Genomic DNA, 24,883 nt, shown 5'->3' on the forward strand with positions numbered 1-24,883 from the left:
TGTCAGGCTCAAGATTCCCTTCTGTATCAAACTCTTATATTTCCCTCTTTTCTATTTAGAACCAAAAAATTAAAAAAAAAAACAAACACCTGCTTACCGACAATACACATTATTTTCAGAAAAGTGACAGTCTGTATTATTAACAGTCTATATTATTAACAGAAATAAAACTGAAGTTGTCTCTGATAAAATAATAGGCACCTCAACATAAAAGGCGCAGGTGTGACTGACTATAGCAGAAGATGTTGTCAAGAAGCTGGACCAATACGTGGAATCACTGTGAATGCAGCGGCTCCAAGTACAAAACCCATGCAGATGTGCAGGGTCTGTGACAAGCATTGTGAATCAGTGACAAAGCCTTCTGAAATGGTGAGTTCAGAACAAGATAAAACTCAATCTTCTCTCATGACACTACAGTTTTATTCTTAGAAATTCAATAGAAAATTAAAGCCCTCCAAAAACACACTGTGTGTTAGGTTCCTAGTTCAGGTCATTAGCAACCAGGGTTTGACTTCCTGGAAGCCTGGCGGGGCACCAGAAAGTCACGCAGGGCACAATACTGTATTAGAAACTGCAGGCACCATGCTGCACAACAGACCCTTACGGTTTACTCTTCTTGCATAACTGAAACGTTACGTCCATCGAGCAACAATTCTCCAGTTACCCCTCCTCTCAGCCCCTGCCAATGGTCATTCTAGTCTCTGCTTCTTTAAGCCTGACTACTTGAGATACATCATGTAAGGGGATCATAATAGACTTCCTTCATTTAGCATAATGTTAAGAGGATAGATCTCATGTTAAGCGTTCTTGCCACAAAAAACAAAACAAATAACAACAACAACAACAACAAAAAAAAGAAAAGAACACGGGAAATTTTTAGAGGTGATGGATATGTTTAGTACCTTGATTGTGGTGATGATATCATAAGTATATGCAAATGTCCAAACTCACCAAGAAATACACACGAAACATTTGAAACGTTTTGTCCACCAGTTATACCTCAATAAAACTCAGAAAGAAAGAACAGGAGAGAAAATGAAGGAAGGGAGGGAGGTAGAGAAGAAAGGAAGAGAGGGAGGGAGGGAAGAAAGGAGGGGGAAAGAAAAGAAGGAAAGAGGGAAGGAAGGAAACAGGAAGGAAGAAAGAAGGAACATAAAGCGAAAGACAAGTCAAACACTGGGCAATTCTTCAATTGCAAGGCCATCCCACACATTACAATATGACTAGCATCTATAATTCCTGCCCATTAAATGTCAAAAGTACCCCCAATTTTGAGTTAGAGGATTTTTATACATTCTAGTTTCTTTACTCACAATCTTAGGCAAGTGGCTTAAATTCTAGTCTGCTTAATGTAAATACAACCATGTGCTATAGGCTGAGTTTTGCCCTCCCAAAAGAATAAGTTAGAATCCTAACCCACAATATCTCAAAATGTAACCTTATTTGGACACTGAGTTATTATGTAGACAAGATGAAGTCATTAGGACGGGCACTAATCCAGGGAGACTGATGTCATGTTAACACGGGGAAATCTGGCCACAGTCACCCACGCCGGGAGAATAGCACGGGGAGATGAGAACAGAGAGCAGGGCAACGCTTCTACAGGTTGAAGAACACCAAAGCGTGCCAGAAAACCGCTAGGAGCCAAGGGAGAGGCACGGGACAGATTCTTCCTCTTCATCCTCAGGAGAAAGCACTCCAACTGACCCCTTGATCTCAGAATTCGAGACTTCAGAAAAGTGGCCCAGTAAGCTTCTGTTGCTTAAGCCAGTCATTTTGTGGTGCTTTGTTATGACAGCCCTAGCAAACTGATATATCAGGATAATATTTTTGCAAAATTAACTGTATCATTTTAATTTTCTTCTCAAATCTTTGTTCTCTTGCAGCATTTCTCTTCCTGTTGGGTCTACTTAATATAAAAATAGGCCTGAAAGATAAGTTTTCTGCAGAGAAGATATGCTAAGATACACATCTTAAGGTTGGGGTCTGTAGATTCAAACATGATGATCCTCCATGACACAGAGATGATGTAATTTTCCACCGTTAACATTTAGCCAAGAAGCTAAAGTCTGGAAGGAGGTGAAGACAACATAACATCCCAGCCGGTCCATCTTCAGCTTGAGGGATTGTGAGAATGTAGAAGAGGAAGAGTTAATCTCCTCTCTGTGAGTTTCCACAGTGTGAACCTTGGAGAAGTGGTGCATGTGTAGTTTTCTTAATATTTTATTTTTTCTTTTATTAAAATTTTGTTTTTTTTAATACATTTTGAAGGTTACTTTCCAGTTACAGTTATTACAAAATATTGGCTATATTCCTCTTGTTGTATAATACATCCTTGTAGACAATCTTATGTCCAATAGTGTTTTGATAGTTTTTTGAAAACCCTGAAGGCAGAGAGACCATTTACCTTCTCTTTGGGACTCTTGAGAGAAGCTGATTGCCAGGCTATCTCTGCCAATATGGAAGTGGCTGATGCCTACTTCTGAGGAAACAAGTCAGTTTCAAGGATGTGTGCTCGGAGGCTCCATTTGCTTCCACGTGTGAAGGATGGGAGGGCTCACCTGAAGTATCTATACGCCTCCCACGCCTAGCAATATTGAGTGCAGAGAACAACAGTGAAGGCCCTGATTCATGTCATGATGAAAGGGGAGGCAAAAATGGAGAGATCTACCGTGGTATCAAGAGCAAAGGGAGGGTGAAGTCATGTAGGGCTCACCACCAGCCATAAAATGCAGCTGCAAACACTAAAATGAGAGCATCAGACAGATGGGCCGGGCGTGAAACAGGGAACGTGCGAGGACTTACAGGGATCCTTTCTACACTATGCCCGAGTTCAGATAAGCTCCTCATTCCAACCATGGAAACAGAAGTTTAGAGAGAAAAAAGGAGAAGGAATTATTTAAAAAAAAAAAAAAATGAGCTTACATACCCGAAGCAATTATACTTTATCTAAAGAGATTTTTAAAAAATACAGCAGTGGTAATGGAGACATTGGTTTTGAAATATCCCCAATCTTTTCACAAAATTAAAGTAACTAAGATAGTAATATCAGAAAGCCTCAAAATACATACACAACAGTGTGTCCCCATAAACCTGAGAATAACAGGATGATGGGCAATACCAACTAAGAAGCTTGACCCTTGCAGGAAGAGCAGCTTTATGAGAAAGAAAAAAGGAAGGTAAAAAAGAAGGCTCTTAATAGCTCTAGAGCATGGGACCTCATAATCTGTCAACATGTATCTACTCCCCAAAGAAGAAGTCCTCTGGAAGTAGAGGGTTCCACACACAGATCTGAAGACAATTAAAACTAGCAGAAGACAATTAAAACTAGCTTCCCAGTCCCCAATTTGAGGATGAATAAAAATGGGTTACAGAAAGATAGCATGCTGTTGGGATTGTCTGAGCATTCAGCGCTTTCAGAAAACTCAGCAGAAAATTTTTGTTGGATCTATAGAATTCACCAAGGTATAGAACTATTAATATACTGAGGATAAACTGTTGGAACCGGAGCTTTACTTGGTCAGAGCAGGAAAATCAGGATAAAGAAAGGAAACAGTTCAAATAATATAGTGAAAGTGAGTAGGAAAGCAGATCTAACTCAGAAAGTAGCAAAAATTGCACCCAGATGGGGAAGGCATCGAAACAAAAATTTTGGGGGAATGGTAAAGGAGCCATAGATTTAGGAACGTTTTCCCAGGACACCTCTATTTCCAATATTCTTAAAGTTGAGAAGAACACATCTTATTCAAACATGACAGTAGAACAGGATGAAAGAAGAGATACAGAGAAAATTATTTGAATACAGATACAGAAAATCAGAGTGAGTGAGTGAGTCACTCAGTCATGTCCGACTCTTTGTGACCCCATGGACTGTAGCCCGCCGGGCTCCTCTGTCCACGGAATGCTCCAGGCAAGAAGACTGTGGTGGGATGCCGTTTCATTCATTGCCACAGAAAGGCAAGACAGCCCAAAATATTCCATAAGCACACAAAAGCTAACTATTTCAAAAGTAAAAGGGAATTTAAAGAAGCAATTTTCAAAAGTAAAAGGTAATTAAGGAAAATAACTGAATCAATGTATGTTATGCATGAAACAACAGCACGGATAGCATATGCTGATTTAGAAAAGCTCAGGAGTAAAATTACTAGAGGATGAATTCTATGCCTTCAAATTCCGTACGTTGAAGCCCCAATCCCCATTATCTCAAAACATGACTGTATTTGGAGATGGGGTCTATAAAGACATAACGAACTTAAACTGAAGTCCTAAGGTGGGCGCCAATCTGACTGGTGTCCTTATAAGAAGAAGAGATGGGGACAAGGAGATCGGGACAAAGAAGACCACAGGAGAGAGGCGGAAACGGCCATCTCTACGCCAAGGCAAGAGGCTTCAAAAGAAACCAGTCCATCCAGCACCTCGATTCGCGGCTTCTAGCCCCCAGAATTGTAAGAAAATAAATTTCTGTTGTTTAAGAAGCCCAGTCTGTGGTTTGTGAAGGAAGTCCTAACTAAGATACTCAGCAAAAGAATGATAGAAATAATATGAGCTCACTGAACTCAGGAGAGGCTATAAATGAAAGACAAATAACTGAAGACGTAAAGAGAAGAAATACAGTGTGAATAGATATACCGCAAAGGGAAAGGAAAGAAAATATACTACACAAGTAAAAACAGTGAAAAAGAAAAAATAAATTAAAAAGAAAAAGAAAATAATAGGTACAGAGGACAGGCAGGGATCCCACATACATGTAATAAGTAATCGTAAAGAGGAAAATCAAAGCAAGAAGACAGATCAGTGATAATTAAAATCCTGGAAAAATTTCCCAAGTAAAAGGGACTTAAACACTACAGGGCATATCACACACCAAGAGAAAAGAATCTGATCCCCAAAATTCAATACCAGGTATCAGTAAACTGGATGTAGGCTAAATCTAGCCCACTTGCTGTTTTTATAGATAAAATTTTTATTGGAAGACAATAACATGTATTCATATATTCATGTATTACATATTTTGGGGTTGTTTTCAGACTATGATGATATAGATGGGTACTTGTAACACAGGCTGTATGGACTATAAAATTCATAATATGCATAATACTTACTCTGTGATTCTTCACAGAAAAGTAGGCTGACCCTAGCCTATGCCAAGATATATTCCAGTACAACTATTAGATTTAAAATAAAATAAAATGAAGAAATAAAATGAAATGACAGGAAATGAAGTGAACTAATGAAATAAATTAATCGAACATCCAGGACAAAACACCAACTCACTTAATCAGCAGCAGTCTTAGAGTAAAACAATACTCTATGCCAGCCCATGAGCATAAACACAATTGAGATGGTAAAGTGAATGAAACACAGACCAAAGATTTAATTTTCAGCAAACTGATTGTCATACTGTTATTAACATGCAAGAGTTCAGGGACACAGTTTCCACGAGCTCTTACTGAGACGGCTCAGAGAGTAAGTTTCTGATGATTAAGACATGATCAGAGAAACTTTCGGATAGAATATATGGTGATCATCAAGCATATTTCATTGTAGCATTAAGACTGAATGAAGAAAGATAGGAGTGACAAAGTACACGCAGTTGTACTGAACGCTCTGACAATGTAAATATAACTGTGGAAGAGATGAGCGGGGTCGGCACGCAGACAATAAGATAAGCAGACCATAAGTGCTGCGTGTCCTACAGATTTAACGTTAAGTGGTACTGATAGTACATCCCTTTCAGTTAGCTAGTGGGGAGAAGAGGAGGGAGATGTGGCTCCTGGTTAACTACTGATATAACAGTTCTTATGATAGGAAATGAGGAAAAAACTGAGGTGGGACTGTATAATATAAACATCTCAAATAAAAATAACTTACAAAAAAAACACAAAACTTTCCAAATGACAATAGCAGTACTTCAAAGAGAGAGATAGAAAGAGCAAAGAAAAGAGATCACATTCTAGAGTGAACACAAATATCCTGTAGGGGATTTACTGACCAAGTGATACTGTAATGGATCCACATGACGGACAACTGTGAGAGAGTAGGATGGATCCATATGATGTCATACTATGTAATACTCTCCATAATCCTATGATGGACCCAAATGATGTAATACTGTAACTGACTAGGATGGATCCATATGATGTCATACTATGTAATACCACATAGTCCTATGATGGATCCAAATGATGTAATACTGTAACTGACTAGGAAGGATCCATATGATGTCATACTATGTAATACTCCATAATCCTATGATGGATCCAAATGATGTAATACTGTAACTGACTAGGAAGGATCCATATGATGTCATACTATGTAATACTACACAATCCTATGATGGATCCATATGATGTAATACTGTAACTGACTAGGATGGATTCATACGATGTCATACTATGTAATACTCCATAGTTCTATGATGGATCCATAGGATGTAATACTGTGATTAGGATGGATGCATATGATGTCATATTATGTAATACCACATAGTCCTATGGTGGATCCAAATGATGTAATACTGTAACTGACTAGGATGGATGCATATGATGTCATACTATATAATACCACATAGTCCTATGGTGGATTCATAGGATGTAATGCCGTAGAAAAGAATGAATGACTGCCATTCAGCATGTGTTGTTCTGCAAGGTACACACAGTTGTAAAGGATATTGTTCTGCAAGTTATAGAACAGGGCGCAAAGTATGCTGTGTGTAAGAAAAGGAGGGAACCACACAGGTATAAGTATCTCTTATATTTAAAAAAGTGTCTCTTATATTAAAAAAAACAAGGAGAGGATAGGTACCAACTTGTGCAAATGGTTTCGCTGTGTTAGTGAGAGTCAATTCCTAGGCAGGTTGATAAGAAGTCCAGGGTCCCTGAGGAGAAGAGAAGGGTCTGGGGCTCTCAAAGAGGAGACAGGGGTCTGGAATTCTCAAGGAGGAGGAAAGGACAAACATTTTTTTCCTCTATATTCCTTAGTCTTAGTCACATAAAGCGTTTTCATCTTTAAGCCTGGAACTGATGATTACACAGCTAACAACTCGGTTTGGACTCTGTACTAAGGATTATATAGCAGTGATGTATCCTGCCTGAGGGCAGTTTCTCCTTCCTGAGGGCCTTCTGCCTAATCCTGTTATCTTGGTTATCTTGAAATGTGGATTGTGGGAGTGGGTCTAGTAAGATCTTTGCAACCTCCAGACATTCTTTTGATTCATTGTAATAACTAACTGGAGAGTATATAACTCCATTGCTAACACTAGCAAGGCAGGCACTCTCCATTCCCCTTCTGATGTCTGTGTCAGAAATTTCCTCTATCTCTTTTATACTTTAATAAAACTCTATTGCACAAAAGCTCTGAGCGATCAAGTCTCGTCTCTGGCCCCAGATTGAATTCTTCCTCTTTGAGGCCAAGAATCCCAGAGTCTTTCATGGCTCAGCAACAACCTTTCATTAGCACACCCATACATTTGATCAGCCACAGTGGATGCCTTTTGTGTATCAGCAGAACTAAAGGGGACAGCTTTATGAAAAGACATCTTAGTATTACTATTTCTGATATATAGGTAGAGCCTAGGAAATTTAGAGGGAAGATAAGTAACGGGCAATGTTAACTCCTGCACATAAACATGTAAAATATGGCTCTATGTTAGCCAAAGAAAATTTTGTGTATTATGTTTATCTGTGAAACTAGCTATCCTTCTTAATTATTCCTTAATTTGTAAAACCTTTATTCTTTATTGGTCCTTTAAAGTGTTGCATTCAAAGGGGCCCAAGAGCAGTGGGCGTTTTTATAAAAAGCAGGTTCCAGAAACCCTGCTGGGGGTTCACTCCCAACTGAGCTCCCTGTTTCCATCTATCTGGCCTCTAAGTCTCCATCTTTTGGCCTTGCCACCTTCTCCTCCTCAGCCTAAACCTTTCTCAGAGGTGCCCCATTCAGATATTGTGAGAGGGTGTAAAAAGGAAGAAACACAAATGGATTTGCAGAGACCAGTACAAGGCACCTGTCTTAAGAACAAGTCTGCAGTCAGCAGATACTTCAGAAGAAGCTTTTCCTTTTCCGTTTGTTCACCGGATGGGTTTTATCACTCCCTACCAGTCTGCATTCTCAGGGATGGCCTCCACTTTCTTTTATCGCAGGCCCTCTCTCCCAGGATGGTGGTATAGTTGGAGGGAGCTAGAAAGCTTCTGCTTTATCATATTTGCAATGCAGGCCGTATCTACGGACACTGAGAAGCACACAGTGGTCTGAACCTTCTTCCTGGTGCCAGAGAATCGGGCGTCCTACTCCTCCCAGAGGAGTGCTCACCAGTTCCTCATGCCCACTGTGCACCCACAATTCACACGCTCGAGGAACGTCCTCCAAGGATAGATAACTGTGAAAAGGGGGTGAAGTTCCACATTCAGGTTCCAATATCTCCTCCTAAAAATGACCCCAACACTAAGTATTAAAGAAGCCTGAGATGATGCTAATTGTCCACAATGCCCAGGACAAACCCCACAGCAAAGAATTACTGGCCCCAACTGTTGACAGTGCCAAGGCTGAGAAACCTTGAATTAGAGTACAGTTTAAGTAAGGCCCTATCTCTACAGCCACATTAGGGGTTAGGGCTTGTTTTTAAAGTATATTTCTTTTAAAAAAAATAAATAAAGTATATTTCTTTTTAATTGATTGATGATTGCTTTACGGGATTAGGGCTTTGACGTATGAAATTTAAAGAGACGTAATTCAGTCCACAACACCACAGGAAAGGAGAAGAGAAATTAGAGGGCAAACAATTTCATTTTTTAGGGAGTTTGCTCAGATATTGCATAAGCCATTCTTCTTACACGTCATTGGCTAGAACCCTGTCACATGCCAAGCTAACTGCAAAGAAGGCTGGGGAACATATTCTTTAGCTTGATGGTCGTGTGCCCAGCTAAATAAAACTCAGGGGGCTATGGTACTCAGAGGAAAACTATTAAAGAAAGAGAATTTCAGAAACTGGAAAGACATGGTTTGCTTTCAGTTTTGATATAGCTTTTCTCCAATATAACGCCTCCTGGACTCACTCCCCCTACCACAGGATAATGATAGCTAGTCCCATACAGAAGGGAAGAGAAGCCATACCCATCCCTAGATACTTTTTCATTTAAGAGAGAGTCACAAAACCACACCCATAAAAAATACTTAGTATCTCCCCAGAGACAGTTTTGAATCCAGGCAAATTTACTCCCACCCTGAGACACTGTGTGTTTCTTACTTTGTCTCCAGAATTTAAGAATGGTGAGAAAGGCTTTGTGGTCAGGAAACTGGAAAAGAAAATATCTACACTCACGTCCTTTAAATTAATTTTTATGATAGCAGACATTTGAATCTCTGTCCCTAGTGACTCTATTCTTTAAGTGTTCTTTAAGATGGAAAACTATCTCTGGATAGAAGATCATCTGTTAATACATTGACAATCACCATTTCTGATATATATCTTAAGCATGACCACAACATAATAGTAATGCACTCTATTTTAACATAGAGTTAAACATATATTAACTCAGTTAATATGCTGATTTTGTATAATTCTAAATTTTCAAGTAGTTTATGCTGCTAAGATCATTAAGCCTTAATGGGAGCTATAGAGCGATCACACCAACGGCAGTTGAAAGAAGGTGACTTTTCACCACTGTCCAAGGAGCCCCCAACAAAGGAAGCCAACTCACCATTCTTCTTATAGAACATAATTTCTCCTTTGAATTCTGTTTTTTCCTCCAAGGACTTTTCTATCTGAAGCATCAGTTGCTCATTGGTTTCAACTCCGAATAAGAATTTGCAGCTGCAACTCTTCTGCATGACTTCTGTTCGGGCAAATCCAGCGAGCTCACAGAAGCCATCCGAACAGTAGACGATGGGGAAACCCTTAGCCACCTGGGCGTTGGCGAGGATGAAGTTGCTATCTGTAGAGCACCAAGGAGAAGACAGTCAGCAGGTAAACAAGCATGAGGACGTCACAGCAACAAACGATGAGCATATATATTTAGCTACCACTACCTAAAGTGCATATCCTGATGTGCTGGGGTAGAAAGGAGACACCCCGGAACATAAAACAGCATTGACCTGCAGAAGTACACGTTAAGCGTCAACTTCGGCTTGCATTTTGAAACCCACCATGGAGAGAACAGAGTATTCCTGAGCCTGCTTTGAGGCATTTACCATCATCTAGGTAGCAGTAAGGGTTGGTGTTTCTGAGCATGGATTCTGGTTGACAGCTTGAATCTGACAATTAATACACAGATTATTCACATCCTAAACCTCCTTAGGTCTGATTTCCTTACAAACTCTGAGACAAAGATGAGTGTCAGTATTTTACATGGTTGGTGATTCCAGGAAGTAAGGAAGTGGGCAGGGCAGTGAGAAATAAGGGAGGCAATAAAGGGTGAGATAGAGATTTACAGCTATGAGCAACTGGGCACTGATCCGTGGATTGGGCAGGCGGGTGGGCCGCGCTGATCTGTGGATTGGGCGGGCGGGTGGGTCATGGCCGCTGATCCATGGATCGGATGGGTGGGTTGGGGGCACGGACTGGTGGGCTATGAGAGTGATACTGTTGCTTACTTTACAGGTATGTTCTGGGGATTCGTGAGAAATATTAGTATAATGGCTGGCACAAATAAGTACTCAATAAAAACCATTGTTAAGAGGATCATTCACTCTGTACACACACACACTACTGTGGATAAAATAGAAGCTAATGAGAGCCTACTGTATGCACAGGAAGCCCTACTCAGGGCTCTGCGGTGACCTCAATGGGAAGGAAATCCAAAACAGAGGGGATGGATGAATACATATAACCGACTGATTTCACTGAACAGCAGAAATCAACACAACACTGTAAAACAATTATACTCCAACAAGAATTAATTTAAAAAGAGCATTGTTCACATCTTATAGCTGTTATATTAACAAATACGAATAGTGAAGCAATAAAACAAACAGGACACGATTGTTAAGTACTTAGAGATAACTCCTGAAGGAGAGCTTAAAAGGCAATATTCAGGGAAGGTTCAAAGTTTTTGAGATTAAATCAGAGGGATGTTTACAGACAAAAAGATGCATACTGGAGATGATGTTTAAGACAAGGCATGTAGAAAATGTGTTGGTAGGTGAATTTCAGGTTCAGAATGAATTACAGACCATTATGAAATCACTCATTCATTGGTTCATGAAAATATAGTTGAACACTGTCAGTGTCTCACACAATATGAGAGGCTGGGATTTTAAAGATAAGAAAACGAAAAATGGAAAGAACTACAGCATACATACATACATACAGCATACATTGTTAAATGAAAAAAATCATGATTTGATATAATATGTTATTTGACAGAAAATATATAAGCCCATATAATCATGCATATGTATGCATGCCTGTGTGATTAGTTGTGTCTGACTCTTTGCAATCCCATAGACTAGCCCACCAGGCTGCTCTGTCCATGGGATTTTCCCAGGCAAGAATACTGAAGTAGGTTGCCATTTCCTACTCCAGGAGATCTTCCCCACCCAGCGATCAAACCCATGTCTCCAGCGTTTCCTGCATTAGCAGGTGGGTTCTTTACCACCGAGCCACCTGGGAAGCCCATTAACATTTACCTGTATCCCCAAATAGGGAGTGTTTGTGTTTATCTAAAACTAAGTGGGATAAATGGTAACTGTAGATGTCTTTAGGGAGTTTAACTATGGGCAGAGGTGATAGTACTTATTTTTGCCATATCCTTTGAATTCTATACCATATATTTTATGTATTGCTTATTAAAAAACTAGGATGTTTAAAAGAGGTTTGCAGCAGACATCATATGTTGTATGCCATGAGAAAAGAGGAATTCTAGCGACTTCCAGGTGGCCAGAAGGACAAGCACTGAAGATCTGTCCCACATGCTTTCCCATCTTGTTAAAACACTGTTGCATGTTTCCACAGACCCCCAATAGCTGGCAGAACCGAACCCAGGCTCCTCAGCCGTCCTCAATCAGCCCTCAGCCCAGAGTGCAAATCCAAGTGCTAACACCCACATCCTTCCCGGGCCAGGCTGCCCCCTCCACCTGCCCAGCCACCCTCCCCCTGTGCAGAGAAGCCAGAGCTTACATCACACTGGGAACCCTTCAGCTGTACATGCTTTGAGCCCAGAGCAGTGAATTAAATTATCCAAGACTGCTATTTAATTCTCTCACACTTTGCAGAAGCATCTGTTGATGGCGTACTATGTGCTGGGCCTTGTTCAAGGTGCAGAGGCAAAAAAGTATTTTATTGACAGATGCCATCCCTGCCCTTGAAGATCAGCCCTGAGCCCACGGGAGTTCCCAGCTGGGTCCCGGGGGGGCGCCCTCTCGCTGAGGCGACGGTCTTGGTCTCACCAACTCGGCACAGTTCTTGGTAACTCTAAGCATTAGCATCTCTTCCTCCCTGCATTCTAAAACTCTGGCTGAGAACTTGCTTAGAAAATGTAAATCCATGGCATTGGCAAAGTACTCAAACGTCCTGAAAGAGCTTTTAATGTGTTTTTCAGAAGTCATTTTTCAGTGGACCAGTGACATGCTGACTTTCTACTATAAGAAAGTATGGACCTTCTGCTATACACCAGGTGAGGATGCTCTACCATATGGCAGGTCCTCGGATGAGCAGACAGAGGAGGTTAAAAGGTGAATAAATTATAGTCTCTAGCTTCAGGATGTTACAACTTAATTAAAGAAATGCATGAATATCAATAACATTAAAACACCGAGTATGATAAGCACCAAATCAGTGGTACACAGAGGGTTGAGAAAGTGAAGATCCTGGGCTTTAAAAATGATTAGCCAGGAATAAGACTAAAGTAGGCGGGGATAATTATCAGAAGTCCTGGGAGGTTAGAGCGGATGCCTGGATGAGCAGCTCAAAGGAGGAACGGCGGAAGGACCTGGAGAGGGAGAGAACCAACGTTCCGTTCTGTCCTAACAACCGGCCTCGCGTGATTTCTGTTGCTGTTGACTTGCTAAGTCATGTTCAACTCATTGCGACCCCGTGGACTGTAGCCCACCAGGCTCCTCGGATCAAACCAGCGTCTCCTGCATGGCAGGCAGATTCTTTACTCTGAATCATCTGGGAAGCCCCTCTCGTGATTTAAATAGCCACAACAGCTTTCTTTTGTTGGTATTTAGCAGGTATACCTTTTCTGGTCTTTCTACTTTTGATCCTTGTAGGCACTTGTATTTTATAGTTATGTCTTGCACAGAGCATGTATTTAAATTTTGTAAAAGTACAATAAGAAGATACATCCACCAACCTGAGACCCACCAGCTTTTACTATGATTACTGTATTACAGTGTTGGTTTTCTTACTTAATTTGTGCTTTCCCTTCACTGCGTTTTGTTGTTTTGTCTTTTCCATTTTTAAAAGTTAGGAAATATAACACATCTAAAAAAGATTTATAGCAGTATTTAAAAACAACACTAAACACCCATGGATCATTCATCTAGTGAAAACCCCTGTGAGCACCAATCAAACTGTATTTCCATCCTTCCAGAAGAAGAAAACTACAACTTGAACTTTTGTAATAATCATTCCCAGTTACATAATTTTTGCCTCATGCAACATATTGCCTGTTTTTTCCAGTTCTTATGGCGTATATTATGGTATTTCATTCTATATTCTTAGGGTATGTATTATGGTATTTCATTCTATATAATTTTAGTGACTTGCTTCTTTTATTAATCTCCTTAGCATCTTTACAATTGCTTATGAACACAAGGAAAGATCCATGTTTCAGAGCTACAATAAGCTTCTGAAAAAAGCCACTAAAGGATTCAACCAATTGCCTGATCTGTGCATTTCAATTAAGATTATGGTGTGTTCAGGGTAGTTAATTCTCCTTGCAAAAACCCCTCAAATACAAAGAAAAAAAAAAAGTCAGGTATTTGGCCTTTTCTGTTTATATTTAGCACTTGTCCTCAATATGTAATTGCATTTCAATTCCAAAGAGAATTCAGTGGCAGTCGGCGCATCATACTGCCTAGTGTACTAGCAACATGAATAGTCCTTCTGTTTGGGAAAGAGTAGCTCCTCTACCCAGGTATCTGCCTAGAAACAGATGTTCTTCTGAATACCAGTCCTGGAATCTCCAAAGAAGAAGTGTGACATTTACTTTAGAATTACGTAAAACAAAGCCACTGACATAATGATCATCAACCTATCACAGGTATATCTCTAACCATACATATGCCAAGGGTATTTAACCTTTTGAAGAATCAATTATGCATATGTGATATGCAACTAAATGTCACACAGCTTTCCTCTGCTTATTTCTAGGTCATCTTCTGTGTAAATTCAGTAAAGTGCCAGTAAACAGTAAGATCTAAATGTGTTTACATTTTAGGTAGTTGATTATTTCCCTAAATGCCTCCTTAGCCAAAAGCTTTCATGTATCATCAGAGGGAATCTCAGGGCTGGTGGAGACCCAAGTCATTTCCCTGAATCCCTAGTGTAGGGTACCAGTTTCCATTCAAATGGAGATGGACTATTCATTGTAGACTCCCAGGACCACAGGGACAGGGGATTGGGAAGGAAAAATATAGGAGGAAATAAAAGAGAAGGCAAACACTAATCCACTACTAACGCCTTTCATTCTCATACTTAGCCCATTTTCCAGAGGAGAGCACTGAGCCCCAGATAACGCTGGCATCCACTCCAGGTTTGAGGGGGGGATTAAAACCCATGTCTGTGATATTTACTACCAAGGATACTTTCTATAAAGAAGTGACGTATTCTCTACTTCCAGCAGAAATGGGTTAATTCTAGAAAAACATTTTTGCCTCTTCAGTCTACAAAGAGTTCAGAGTCACAGATTTTTCTCTACAGAGATCATTTATTAAAAGTTCATTGGTGACATCTCCTAAACCAGCCTGGATCTCTCAGCAACCTTTACGTCACTTCCTCATCTCCTTCAGAAAGCCAACATTTCAAAAACATGGCAACAACTTTCTTGGCTCCAAAGTATTCTGCGCAGGCTCACTCCAGAGCCCTTTAAGAGATGAAGAAATGTACTTGCTATTCACATGATCTGGTTTCTGATCTCTTCGTGTACATCACAGTACGTCTAAAAGTTCCCCATTGAAATAGCCTTCTACTGGCCAAAGCCACTAAGGATATATTCCCAGGGACCTGGAGTCGATCTAATATCTAATCTCGATATTGTTTTGAAATCTCAGTTCAGTTCAGTCGCTCAGTCTTGTCCGACTCTTTACGACCCAATGGATCACAGCACGCCAGGCCTCCTTGTCCATCACCAACTCCCGGAGTTTACTCAAACTCATGTCCATTGAGTCAGTGATGCCATCCAACCATCTCATCCTCTGTCGTCCCCTTCTTCTCCTGCCCTCAATCTTTCCCAGCATCAGGGTCTTTTCCAATGAGTCAGTTCTTCACATCAGGTGGCCAAAGTATTGGAGCTTCAGCTTCAGCATCAGTCCTTCCAATGAACACCCAGGACTGATCTCCTTTACGATGGACTGGTTGGACCTCCTTGCAGTCCAAGGGACTCTCAAGAGTCTTCTCCAACACCACAGTTCAAAAGCATCAATTCTTCAGCACTCAGCTTTCTTTATAGTCCAACTCTCACATCCATACATGACCACTGGAAAAACCACAGCCTTGACTAGACGGATCTTTGTCTCTTGAGCTCTCATGTTTAACTTAAAATCCATCAGAATTTTGCATTGTACTGTGTTGTGTATGTATGCTTGCTTGAGTGTTTTTATGTTTTAACATAATAAACCATTTAATAATTTGACCTGCCAAATCTTTAATTCAATTGAAACTTCAGGAGGAGATATTGCTTTTTCTCTCTGACTCTGTGTGTACCACTGCGTACACCTCTACATGGCCTGGGTCTGAGAATCACAACTGGAGGTAGAATGGTTCATGCTCAAGAGAATCCAAATCAGTCTGCCCTCACAGCCTCAGGTCCTTCAAGACAAGCAGCTCGGCACCAAATCTAGGAACGCTCCACATGCAGACCCTGGAGCCAGTCACACCAAAGGCAACACTGACAGATACCGTCTGATCAAAGAGAAATTTGTCCCCCGTGGCCGTTCCTGCCAAAAACACAGAAATTGAGACTTTGATGGTCCAAAGCTTTATTTCTGAAAGGTACCTCTGATATCGGTTCTCTTTTAAAACCAGATCTTGTGTTATGTTAGCAAGTATCATATGAACATACTCTGCAGACAACACAAACAGGCAAATTTGAATCCTATAAGCCTTCATTTTCTTGCAGAGGGGAAGAAACACACATGAAATTTTAATTTTCTTTTATGAGTTCCCCCCAAGCTTTCCGAATTGCATTTACATACAGGCCCAACCAAAACAACATCTTTATCCCTTGTGATATTGATCAAGATTGTCACTAGAGACTATCCAGGCACAGAGAATATGAACGTCTATGACTTTAAAATATTTAAATGATCTTCGCACTTTATATTGCTTTCAGGAAGCTTAATTGTATCATTTCCAAGTATGATGACATCCTCATTAGATGAATGGTACTGGTTGCAAGCTAAAGTTTTCAGTGAGTCCTCTGCCAAAATGTAGAAGGTTGCTTGGAACTGAGAACTTTTTATAACCTTATTTTTAAAAACAGATGAAAAATTTGCAAAGAGGGATTCTCATAGTCATTACCATTTACACATCATCTAGCAGCATGCTTCAAATGGTTATATTGCTACCTTCCATCCTTCATTTGCAATTGGATTTTTAAAATACTGTATAAATGATCACTTCAGACAAAGATTAGGGAAGAACTGTGTAACAATGCAGAGCTCAAAGCTGGAACCCTAGGGCTGAAGTCCTGGTAGGAAGCAGAAAGTTCTGTATGTGTGTGAGGACATCTTGCTCTCTTAAGGCCAATAAACAAATAAACAGAGACAGATAGAAACAAACATGCTGCCACTGAAGCTAGCAGCCTCCAATGAGGGCTTCTGAGAAATGGAGAATCTCACGCCTCAACGCAAATCCCCTGAATAAGAATCTGTGTTTTAACAAGATTGATATGCACATTATAGAGTTTGAGAAGCTCCTTTAGAATATCACTGGAATGATCTAGAAGAACCTAGTGACAATAAATGACAGGAAGAGGATAGCTGAGTGGCTGAGGACAAAAAATTGGAAAGGAGGGTGATTTTCATCATACTCTCTCCCCACCTTTTTCTTTTTCTTTTTGGCCACAACATGCAGGATGTTAATTCCCCAACCAGGGCCTGAACTTGGAAACCCTGCATTGGGTGTGCAGAGTCTTAACAACTGGACTGTCAGAGAAGTTCCATATTCCCTTCCTAATGTTTGAATTTTCTACTTTATGCAGGAATGCCTATGTAAAAACATCTGAAAATATATTTAACCATTCATGTGAATGGCTAAATAAAAATAACTTGATAAAAAACAGTTATCCTGATGATGTAAAAGAACCGAGATCAAGAAATTCTAAATTTTACAATAAGCAAAGATAAAAGCTAATAAAGATAAATAAATTCTAAGCAAATTTGGTAAACTATCATAATCTGGTATTAGCAAAATCATCAGTAAGCTTTGCAAATTCCACTTTATAATTCTTTTAAATTTTATTTATTTTTAATTGGAGGATATTTGCTTTATAATATTGTGCCGGTCTCTGCCATATATCCACATGACTAAGCCGTAGGTGCAGGAATAATATGTCCCTCCCTCCCGGACCTCCCTCCCACCTCCCGCCCCATCACACCCCTCTAGGTTGTCACTGAGCCCCCGTCTGAGCTCCCTGCATCATACAGTGGATTTCCACCGGTTGTCTAATTTTGCATACGGTGATGCGTATGTTTCACTGCGACTCTCTCAGTTCTTCCCACTCTCTCCCCCTGCACCCTGCGTCCACAGTCTGCTCTCTGCGTCTGCATCTCCACTGCGGCCCTGCAGATAACTTCATCAGTGCCGCCTTTCCAGAATCCATATGTATGAGCTCATATACTATATCTGTCTGGATCCTTCTGACTTACATCACTGCATAATAGGCTCTGGGTTCATCCACCTTATTAGAACTGAGTCAGATGTATTCCTTTTTATGGGTGAGTAATATTCCACTGTGTACATGTCCCACATCTTCTTTATCCATTCATCTGTCAATGGACATCTAGGTTGCCTCCATGTCCTAGCTATTGTTAAATAGTGCAAATTCCATTTTTCAGCTGTGTGAACTTCAGTGATGAGTGGTAGTGTTTCTTTTCAAGTGTATTGTCTGTCAAAATTTAGTAAATAAGTTCAATTTTGAGAAAGAGTAATTTTTTAATCAAGACAGGAGGACAGAACTCATCAAAAGTAAAATGAATGAAGGAATGAGAAACTAGAAAATCTCAAAGGCAACAGTAAAAATTGTGTGTGGTATTTCATCCACAATTGATTCTCTACAAATACATTTGAAACAACATTAAAAGGCTCCCCAGTTTTCTGTAGTTCTTGTGGTATAGAAGTAATCTTTTAGACAAAATGGTCTTTCACATAATCTGCTTACTTTTTTGAAAATTAGGATTATTATCTTGCTCTGACATTGGAATGTACACTCCAAGGGATATGAGGGAGGTTGGTTTGTTTTTTTCATTAATGTAGTCACAGCCTCTGGAATAGTACTTGGTACAAAATAGGTGTTCAACAAATATTTGTTAAATAAGTGAAATAAACTTGAAACCTACTGGTCTTTATTAAAGCACACCAAATGAGAATAACTGATTTTAGCTAAATCTACTGTTCTACTGCTTAGCGGGAATCACTTACAACCAGCACCTTTACTTTAAAACTAAAATCAGGGACTTTCCTGGTGATCCAGTGGCTAAGACACCGTGTTCCCAATGCAAGGGGCCCCAAGTTCAGTCCCTAGTCAGGGAAGTAAACCTCATATGCCACAACTAAGAGCCTTCATGTAGGAATGAAGATCCCGCATGCCACAAGTGAACCCAACACAGCCAAATAAATGAAAAATAAAAATAAAAAATAAAATCCGAATTGCCCTAAAAATCAATCTCATGCCCATAGTTTTCATCCGTATGTGATCCGTTTAGTAAAGCAGAAACACAAGTTTTTATTATCCATTAGGAAACCAATTAAGCCAAAAAAAAAAAAAAAGAAAGTCAAATAACACTAAACAAAGCCCTTTCTCCAAAATATAAGATGACATTATTAGGCACCTTCACTTAGTAAAGAAAACTGTGTGCACATGAATCCAGCACTTGGTAATCCTTAAGGACTCTCTGGCCACCTTGTAATTTTCTAGCCCAGGATGCTGACATTCAGCCACCAACCTAGTGAGGAGAGGCTGACTTGCTCCCAACAGGGCCTAGAGAAAAAGAGTAGGAATGATGCAAATATCCCTGCATTTGCATATCTATTATTCCTACATTTTCACATTCATGATTCCTGGCCCACCCAACCTATCTTCCTTCAAATCAAATATGAGCTATAGGTGAGCTGCTTGAGAAGGTCAAGCTTTTTTCCTGCTTTTGCAAATAAAAGGGGAGGAGGAAGCCATTTTATTCTCTTAAATAAACAAATAGGTAGCTAATTGTGGTTTAAATTTCATACCTTTGTAAAACTTTACTTAATTTATTTAAAGGCAAAGTAAGAACACATGAATGACTTTATACATTGACATCACCGATGGTCAATACCAAAATCAGATTGATTATATTATTTGTAGCCAAAGATGAAGAAACTCTATACAAAAACAAGACTTGGAGCTTACTGTGACTCAGATCATCCACTCCTTATTGCAAAATTCAAGCTTTAATTGAAGAAAGTAGGGAAAACCACTAGGCCATCCAGGTATGACCTAAATCAAATCCCTTATGCTTACACAGTGGAGGTGATGAATAGATTCAAGAGATTAGATCTGATAGAGACTGCCTGAAGAACTATGGAAGGAAGTTTGTAACAGCGTACAGGAGGCAGGGACCAAAATCATCCCAAAGAAAAAGAAATGCAAGAAGGCAAAGTGGCTGTATGAAGAGGCCTTACACATAGCTGAGGAACGAAGAGAAGAGTGTGGAAAAGACAAGGGGAGAGATACACCCAGCTGAATGTGGAGTTACACAGAACAGTATACATATCTGTATATGCATATCTGTATGTGCATATCTGTTCTTAAGAGAACAATGAAAGGAAAAGAGGAAAACAATAGAATATGAAAGATTAGAGATCTCTTCAAGAAAATTAGTGATATCAAGGGCATTTCATGCAAAGATGGGCGTGATAAAGGACAGAAACAGTAAGAACCTAACAGAGGCAGAAGAGATTAAGTAGAGGAGGTAACACACAGAAAAGCTATGCAAAAAGTTCTGTGAACTGTGGTGTTGGAGAAGACTCTTGAGAGTCCCTTGGACTGCAAGAAGATCCAACCCGTCCATCCTAAAGGAAATCAACCCTGAATATTCACTGGAAGGACTGATGCTGAAGCTCCAACGCTTTGGCCACCTGATGCGAAGAGCCAATTCGTTAGAAAAGATCCTGATGCTGGGAAAGATTGAGAGAGGAGGAGAAGGGGAGAGAACGAGATGGTTGGATGGCATCACCGACTTGACAGATATGAGTTTGAGCAAGCTCTGGGAGATGGTGAAGGACAGGGAAGCCTGGCAGGCTGCAGTCCATGTGGTCACAAACAGCTGGACACGACTGAATGACTGAACAATAACAGTGACAACTATGCAGAAAAGGTCTTAGTGGCCGGGATAACCATGATGGTGTGGTCACTCATCTACAGCCAGACATCCTGGAGGGTGAAGTGAAGTAAGTCTTAGGAAACATTACTACCAACAAAGCTAGTGGAGGTGATGAAATTCCAGCTGAGCTCTTTCAAATCCTAAAATATGATGCTGTTCAAGTGCTGTACTCAATGTCAGCAAATTTGGAAGACTCAGCAGTGGCCACGGGACTGAAAAGTCAGTTTTCATTCCAATCCCAAAGAAAGGCAATGCCAAAGAATGTTGAAACTATTGAACAACTGTGTTCATTTCACATGCTAGAAAAGTAATGCTCAAAATCCTTCAAGCTAGGCTTCAGCAGTACATGAACCAAGAATTTCCAGATATTCAAGCCGGGTTTCAAAAAGGCAGAGGAACCAGAAATCAAATTGTGAACACCCACTGAATCATGGAGAAGACAACGGAATACCAGAAAAACATCTACTTATGCTTCATTGACTGTGTTAAAGCGTTTGACTGTGTAAATCACAATAAACTGTGGAAAATGCTTAAGAGATGGGAATATCAGACCACCTTACCTATCTCCTAAGAAACCAGTATTAGGGTCAAGAAGCAACAGTTAGAACCTTACATGGAACAACTGACTGATTCAAAATTGGGAAAGGAGTACATCAAGGCTGTATATTGTCACCCTGCTTATTTAACTTATATGCAGACTATATCATGTGAAATGCTGGGGTGGATGAAGCACAAGCTGGAATCAAGATTGCCCAGAGAAATATCAATAACCTCAGATATGCAGATGATTACCAAGCTAATGGGAGAAAGTTAAGAGGATCTAAAGAGCCTCTTGATGAAGGTGAAAGAGGAGAGTAAAAAAGTTAGCTTGAAACTCAACATTCAAAAAACTAAGATCTTGGCATCTGGTCCCCTCACTTCATGACAAATGGATGGGGAAAGCCTGGAAGCAGTGACGGGTTTTATTTTCTTGGGCTCCAAAATCTCTACAGTGACTGCATGTATGAAATTAAAAGACAGTTGCTCCTTGGAAGAAAAGCTATAATAAACCTAGACTGCATATTACAAAGCAGAGATACCGCTTTGCCTACAAAGATCTGTCTAGTCAAAGCTATGGTTTTTCCAATAGTCATTTGTGGATGTGAGAGTTGGACCATAAAGCAGGCTGAACGTCCAAGAATTGACGCTTTTGAACTGTGGTGCTACAGAAGACTCTTGAGAGTCCCTTGGACTGAAAGGAGATCAAACCAGTCAATCCTAAAGGAAATCAATCCTGAATATTCATTGGAAGGACTGATGCTGAAGCTGAAGCTCCAATACTTTGGCCACCTGATGCGAAAAGCTGACTCATTAGAAAAGACTGATGCTGGGAAAGATTGAAGGCAAAAGGAAAAGAGGCTGACAAAGGATAAGGTGGTTAGATAGCATCACCAACTCAATGGACATGAGTTTGAGCAAACTTGCAGAGACAGTGAAGGACAGAGAAACCTGGCCTGCTGAAGTCCATGGAGTCACAAAGAGCTGGACACAGTGATTAAACAAGAAAACCACAAGATAGTATTTTTGGTCTGAAAGGCATAGTTATTTCTTTGACATGTTATTGGACCTATTGAAAGGTAGATTAAATGTAACCTAGCAAATTTGTCTCTCCAGATTTCCCAAATATATCATTCAGTTTCCCCCTGATTCTCCTCCAGTGCAACCTAGAGTTTGCTTGCAATTGCATTTAATTCTAAGAATATTTCCTTTTAATTTCAAATTAACTAAAACAGACTCCTTACTTCAAACACACATGAAGATTCAAGAAAAAGGGATTGAAGGTGAAAGTGAAGTGGCTCAGTCATGTCTGACTCTTTTGGACCCCATGGACCCCATGGACTGTAGCCTGCCAGGCTCTTCTGTCCATGGGTTTTTCCAGGCAAGAATACTGGAGTGGGTTGCCATTTTCTTCTCCAGGGGATCTTCCTGATCCAGGGATCCAACCCGGGTCTCCCGCATTGAGGGCAGACTCTTTACCATCTAAGCCACCAGGGAATCCCAAAAAGGGATTAATTCAACCATATTTTAGTCACCTTATTATTCTGTGTACACTTAAGAGCCTTTCAGATTTGAATTTCTGAAGACAACGTATGCAAATTAGTGTGCCCGGGGCCCCGGAGGGGACTGACTTTTCTCTCTCTGTTCAAGCATTGTTTGTGTTCTTTGGAAGCTCAAATGTTTCTCATAATTTCATAGCATTTTGCAGAATCTCACCTATCCACAGCACAGTCTCTGCTTCACAGTACTCAGATTAAACAGGAAAGATGAGGGGTTTTACAAGAGAAAATTGTAAGCTAGGGAACAGGATACATGAGTAAACATATTGGATGCTATAGGTATTCCATGGCTGCATGAGGTAGTATTAGCATTTCTATTCTAGTATCTTTATAATGATGCAGAGAGAGTGCAAAACTTTAATGAAGGTGATATCTGCAGGTCTCTGGGAATTTGTGGGAGAGGTGGACGCAAGAGGAAGACGGTAACAGAGACACAAACCAACACGGGTCAGTGCTGACTCAGCGGTAGGAGACCAAGGTGACTAGCAAGGAGGCAGTCAAATAAATCAGACAGAAACAAAGCAAAGGGTAGATGCTGTTTATTAAGCAGCTATGATATGCTGGGGCTCAGGTCAGCTTTTTGCATTTGCCTTCGTCACAATAGCATCTTAAGCTGTGATTATAGATGAAGGGTCTTTGGCTCAGGACGGCTGAATAACCTGACAATGCAAGGTCAAATACCCTCAGAGCTACAGTTGCCTGATCTTGGTGGATGACAAAAGGTGAAGGAGAGCGAGGGTCAGCATGCGGGCATCGCCGTCTCCATTGTTTCCCTAAGGACCCACTGGGATCTCCTGGGTAGCTCATTAAAGTTGCAGTTTCTCAGGCCCCAACTCAAGTCTACGAAACTAGAATCTCCAAGGGACGGGAACCCTGGATCTTCATTTTAAGCAAAATTATTAGATATGTATTTCCAAAACAATTGAGACCGTCTAGACTAATAGAGGGCTTCCCTCATAGCTCAGTCGGTAAAGAATCTGCCTGCAGTGCAGGAGACCCAGGTTCGATCCCTGGGTCAGAAAGATCCTCTGGAGAAGGAAATGGCAACCCACTCCAGTATTCTTGCCTGGAGAATCCTATGGACACAGGAGCCTGGTGGGCTATAGTCCATGGGGTCGCAAGAGTCGGACACAACTTAGCAACTAAACCACCAGCCTAATGGAAGGAGGCTCAGATTATATACCTCAGCCCCAGCCTGGGAAGGGGATGCCCACTTTGTAGCTGAGTATATATTCAGTGTAGTTGGATACAACTGGGCAACCCCTTGCAACCGCATGGACTATACCCCACCAGGCCCCTCTGTTCATGGAATTTTCCAGGCAAGAATACTGGAGTTGATTGCCATCCCCTGGAGAAGGGAGAATTCTGTGCTAAAAGTAACTGCTTTATTTTATGATTTTCTATCATTCCTAAAGAGACCTTTAACACTCAGCTCAGTTAATAGTACAGTAAGCCCCCTACATCGCACCTTCAAGTTGCTAATTTTCAAAGATGCAAACGTGCATCTGTTCCAGCAAGGACCCAGAGCCTGTGCCATCAGCATCAGGGGTGAGCGAGCCTGCAGCCCGCCCTCCGTCTCCTGTTGCTGAGGGTCCTTCAGCTCTGCGGTCTCCCGCCTCCTCCCCCTCCAGCCAGCAGCTCTCCCTGCCTGTCCACTCGATGCCAGCCCGTGTGCCAGCTGCTGGACCATACCACTGTGTTTTTCAAGGCACCGTCCTGTCAGATTAAAAATGCTTTATTTTTGTGTTTGTTTTTAATGTATTACTTGTGTGAAAAGTATTATAAACCTATTACAGTACAGTGCTATGAGCCGATTGTGTTAGCTGGGTACCTAGGGTAACTTTGCCGGGCTTATGAATAAGTTGGACTGAATGAATGCACTCTAAGAAGAGAACTCATTCAATGCAGGGAACTCACGATACACAGACACTCAAAGTTTGGGGATGATAATAAGGGTCAATACACAACCTCATGCCCAGTCTATAATCCCACAGGCCCCCTCTGCAATATTCATCTTGTGGTTACACAAGTCTGTAGTCAGGGGGACCGCC

General features: G+C 40.7%; 1 protein-coding gene across 1 annotated transcript in view; it reads right to left on the reverse strand.

Moving 5' to 3' along the window:
• The window catches only part of KCNH8 (potassium voltage-gated channel subfamily H member 8), a 446,029-nt gene that overhangs the window by 276,922 nt on the left and 144,224 nt on the right, over window positions 1-24,883 (reverse strand). The window contains exon 2 of the mRNA XM_043875194.1: window positions 9,696-9,929. Coding sequence (XP_043731129.1) covers window positions 9,696-9,929 — 234 coding nt within the window. The remainder of the gene's footprint in view (window positions 1-9,695; window positions 9,930-24,883) is intronic.

Source organism: Cervus elaphus, chromosome 19 (assembly GCF_910594005.1).
Source record: "Cervus elaphus chromosome 19, mCerEla1.1, whole genome shotgun sequence".
Lineage (NCBI taxonomy): Eukaryota > Metazoa > Chordata > Mammalia > Artiodactyla > Cervidae > Cervus > Cervus elaphus.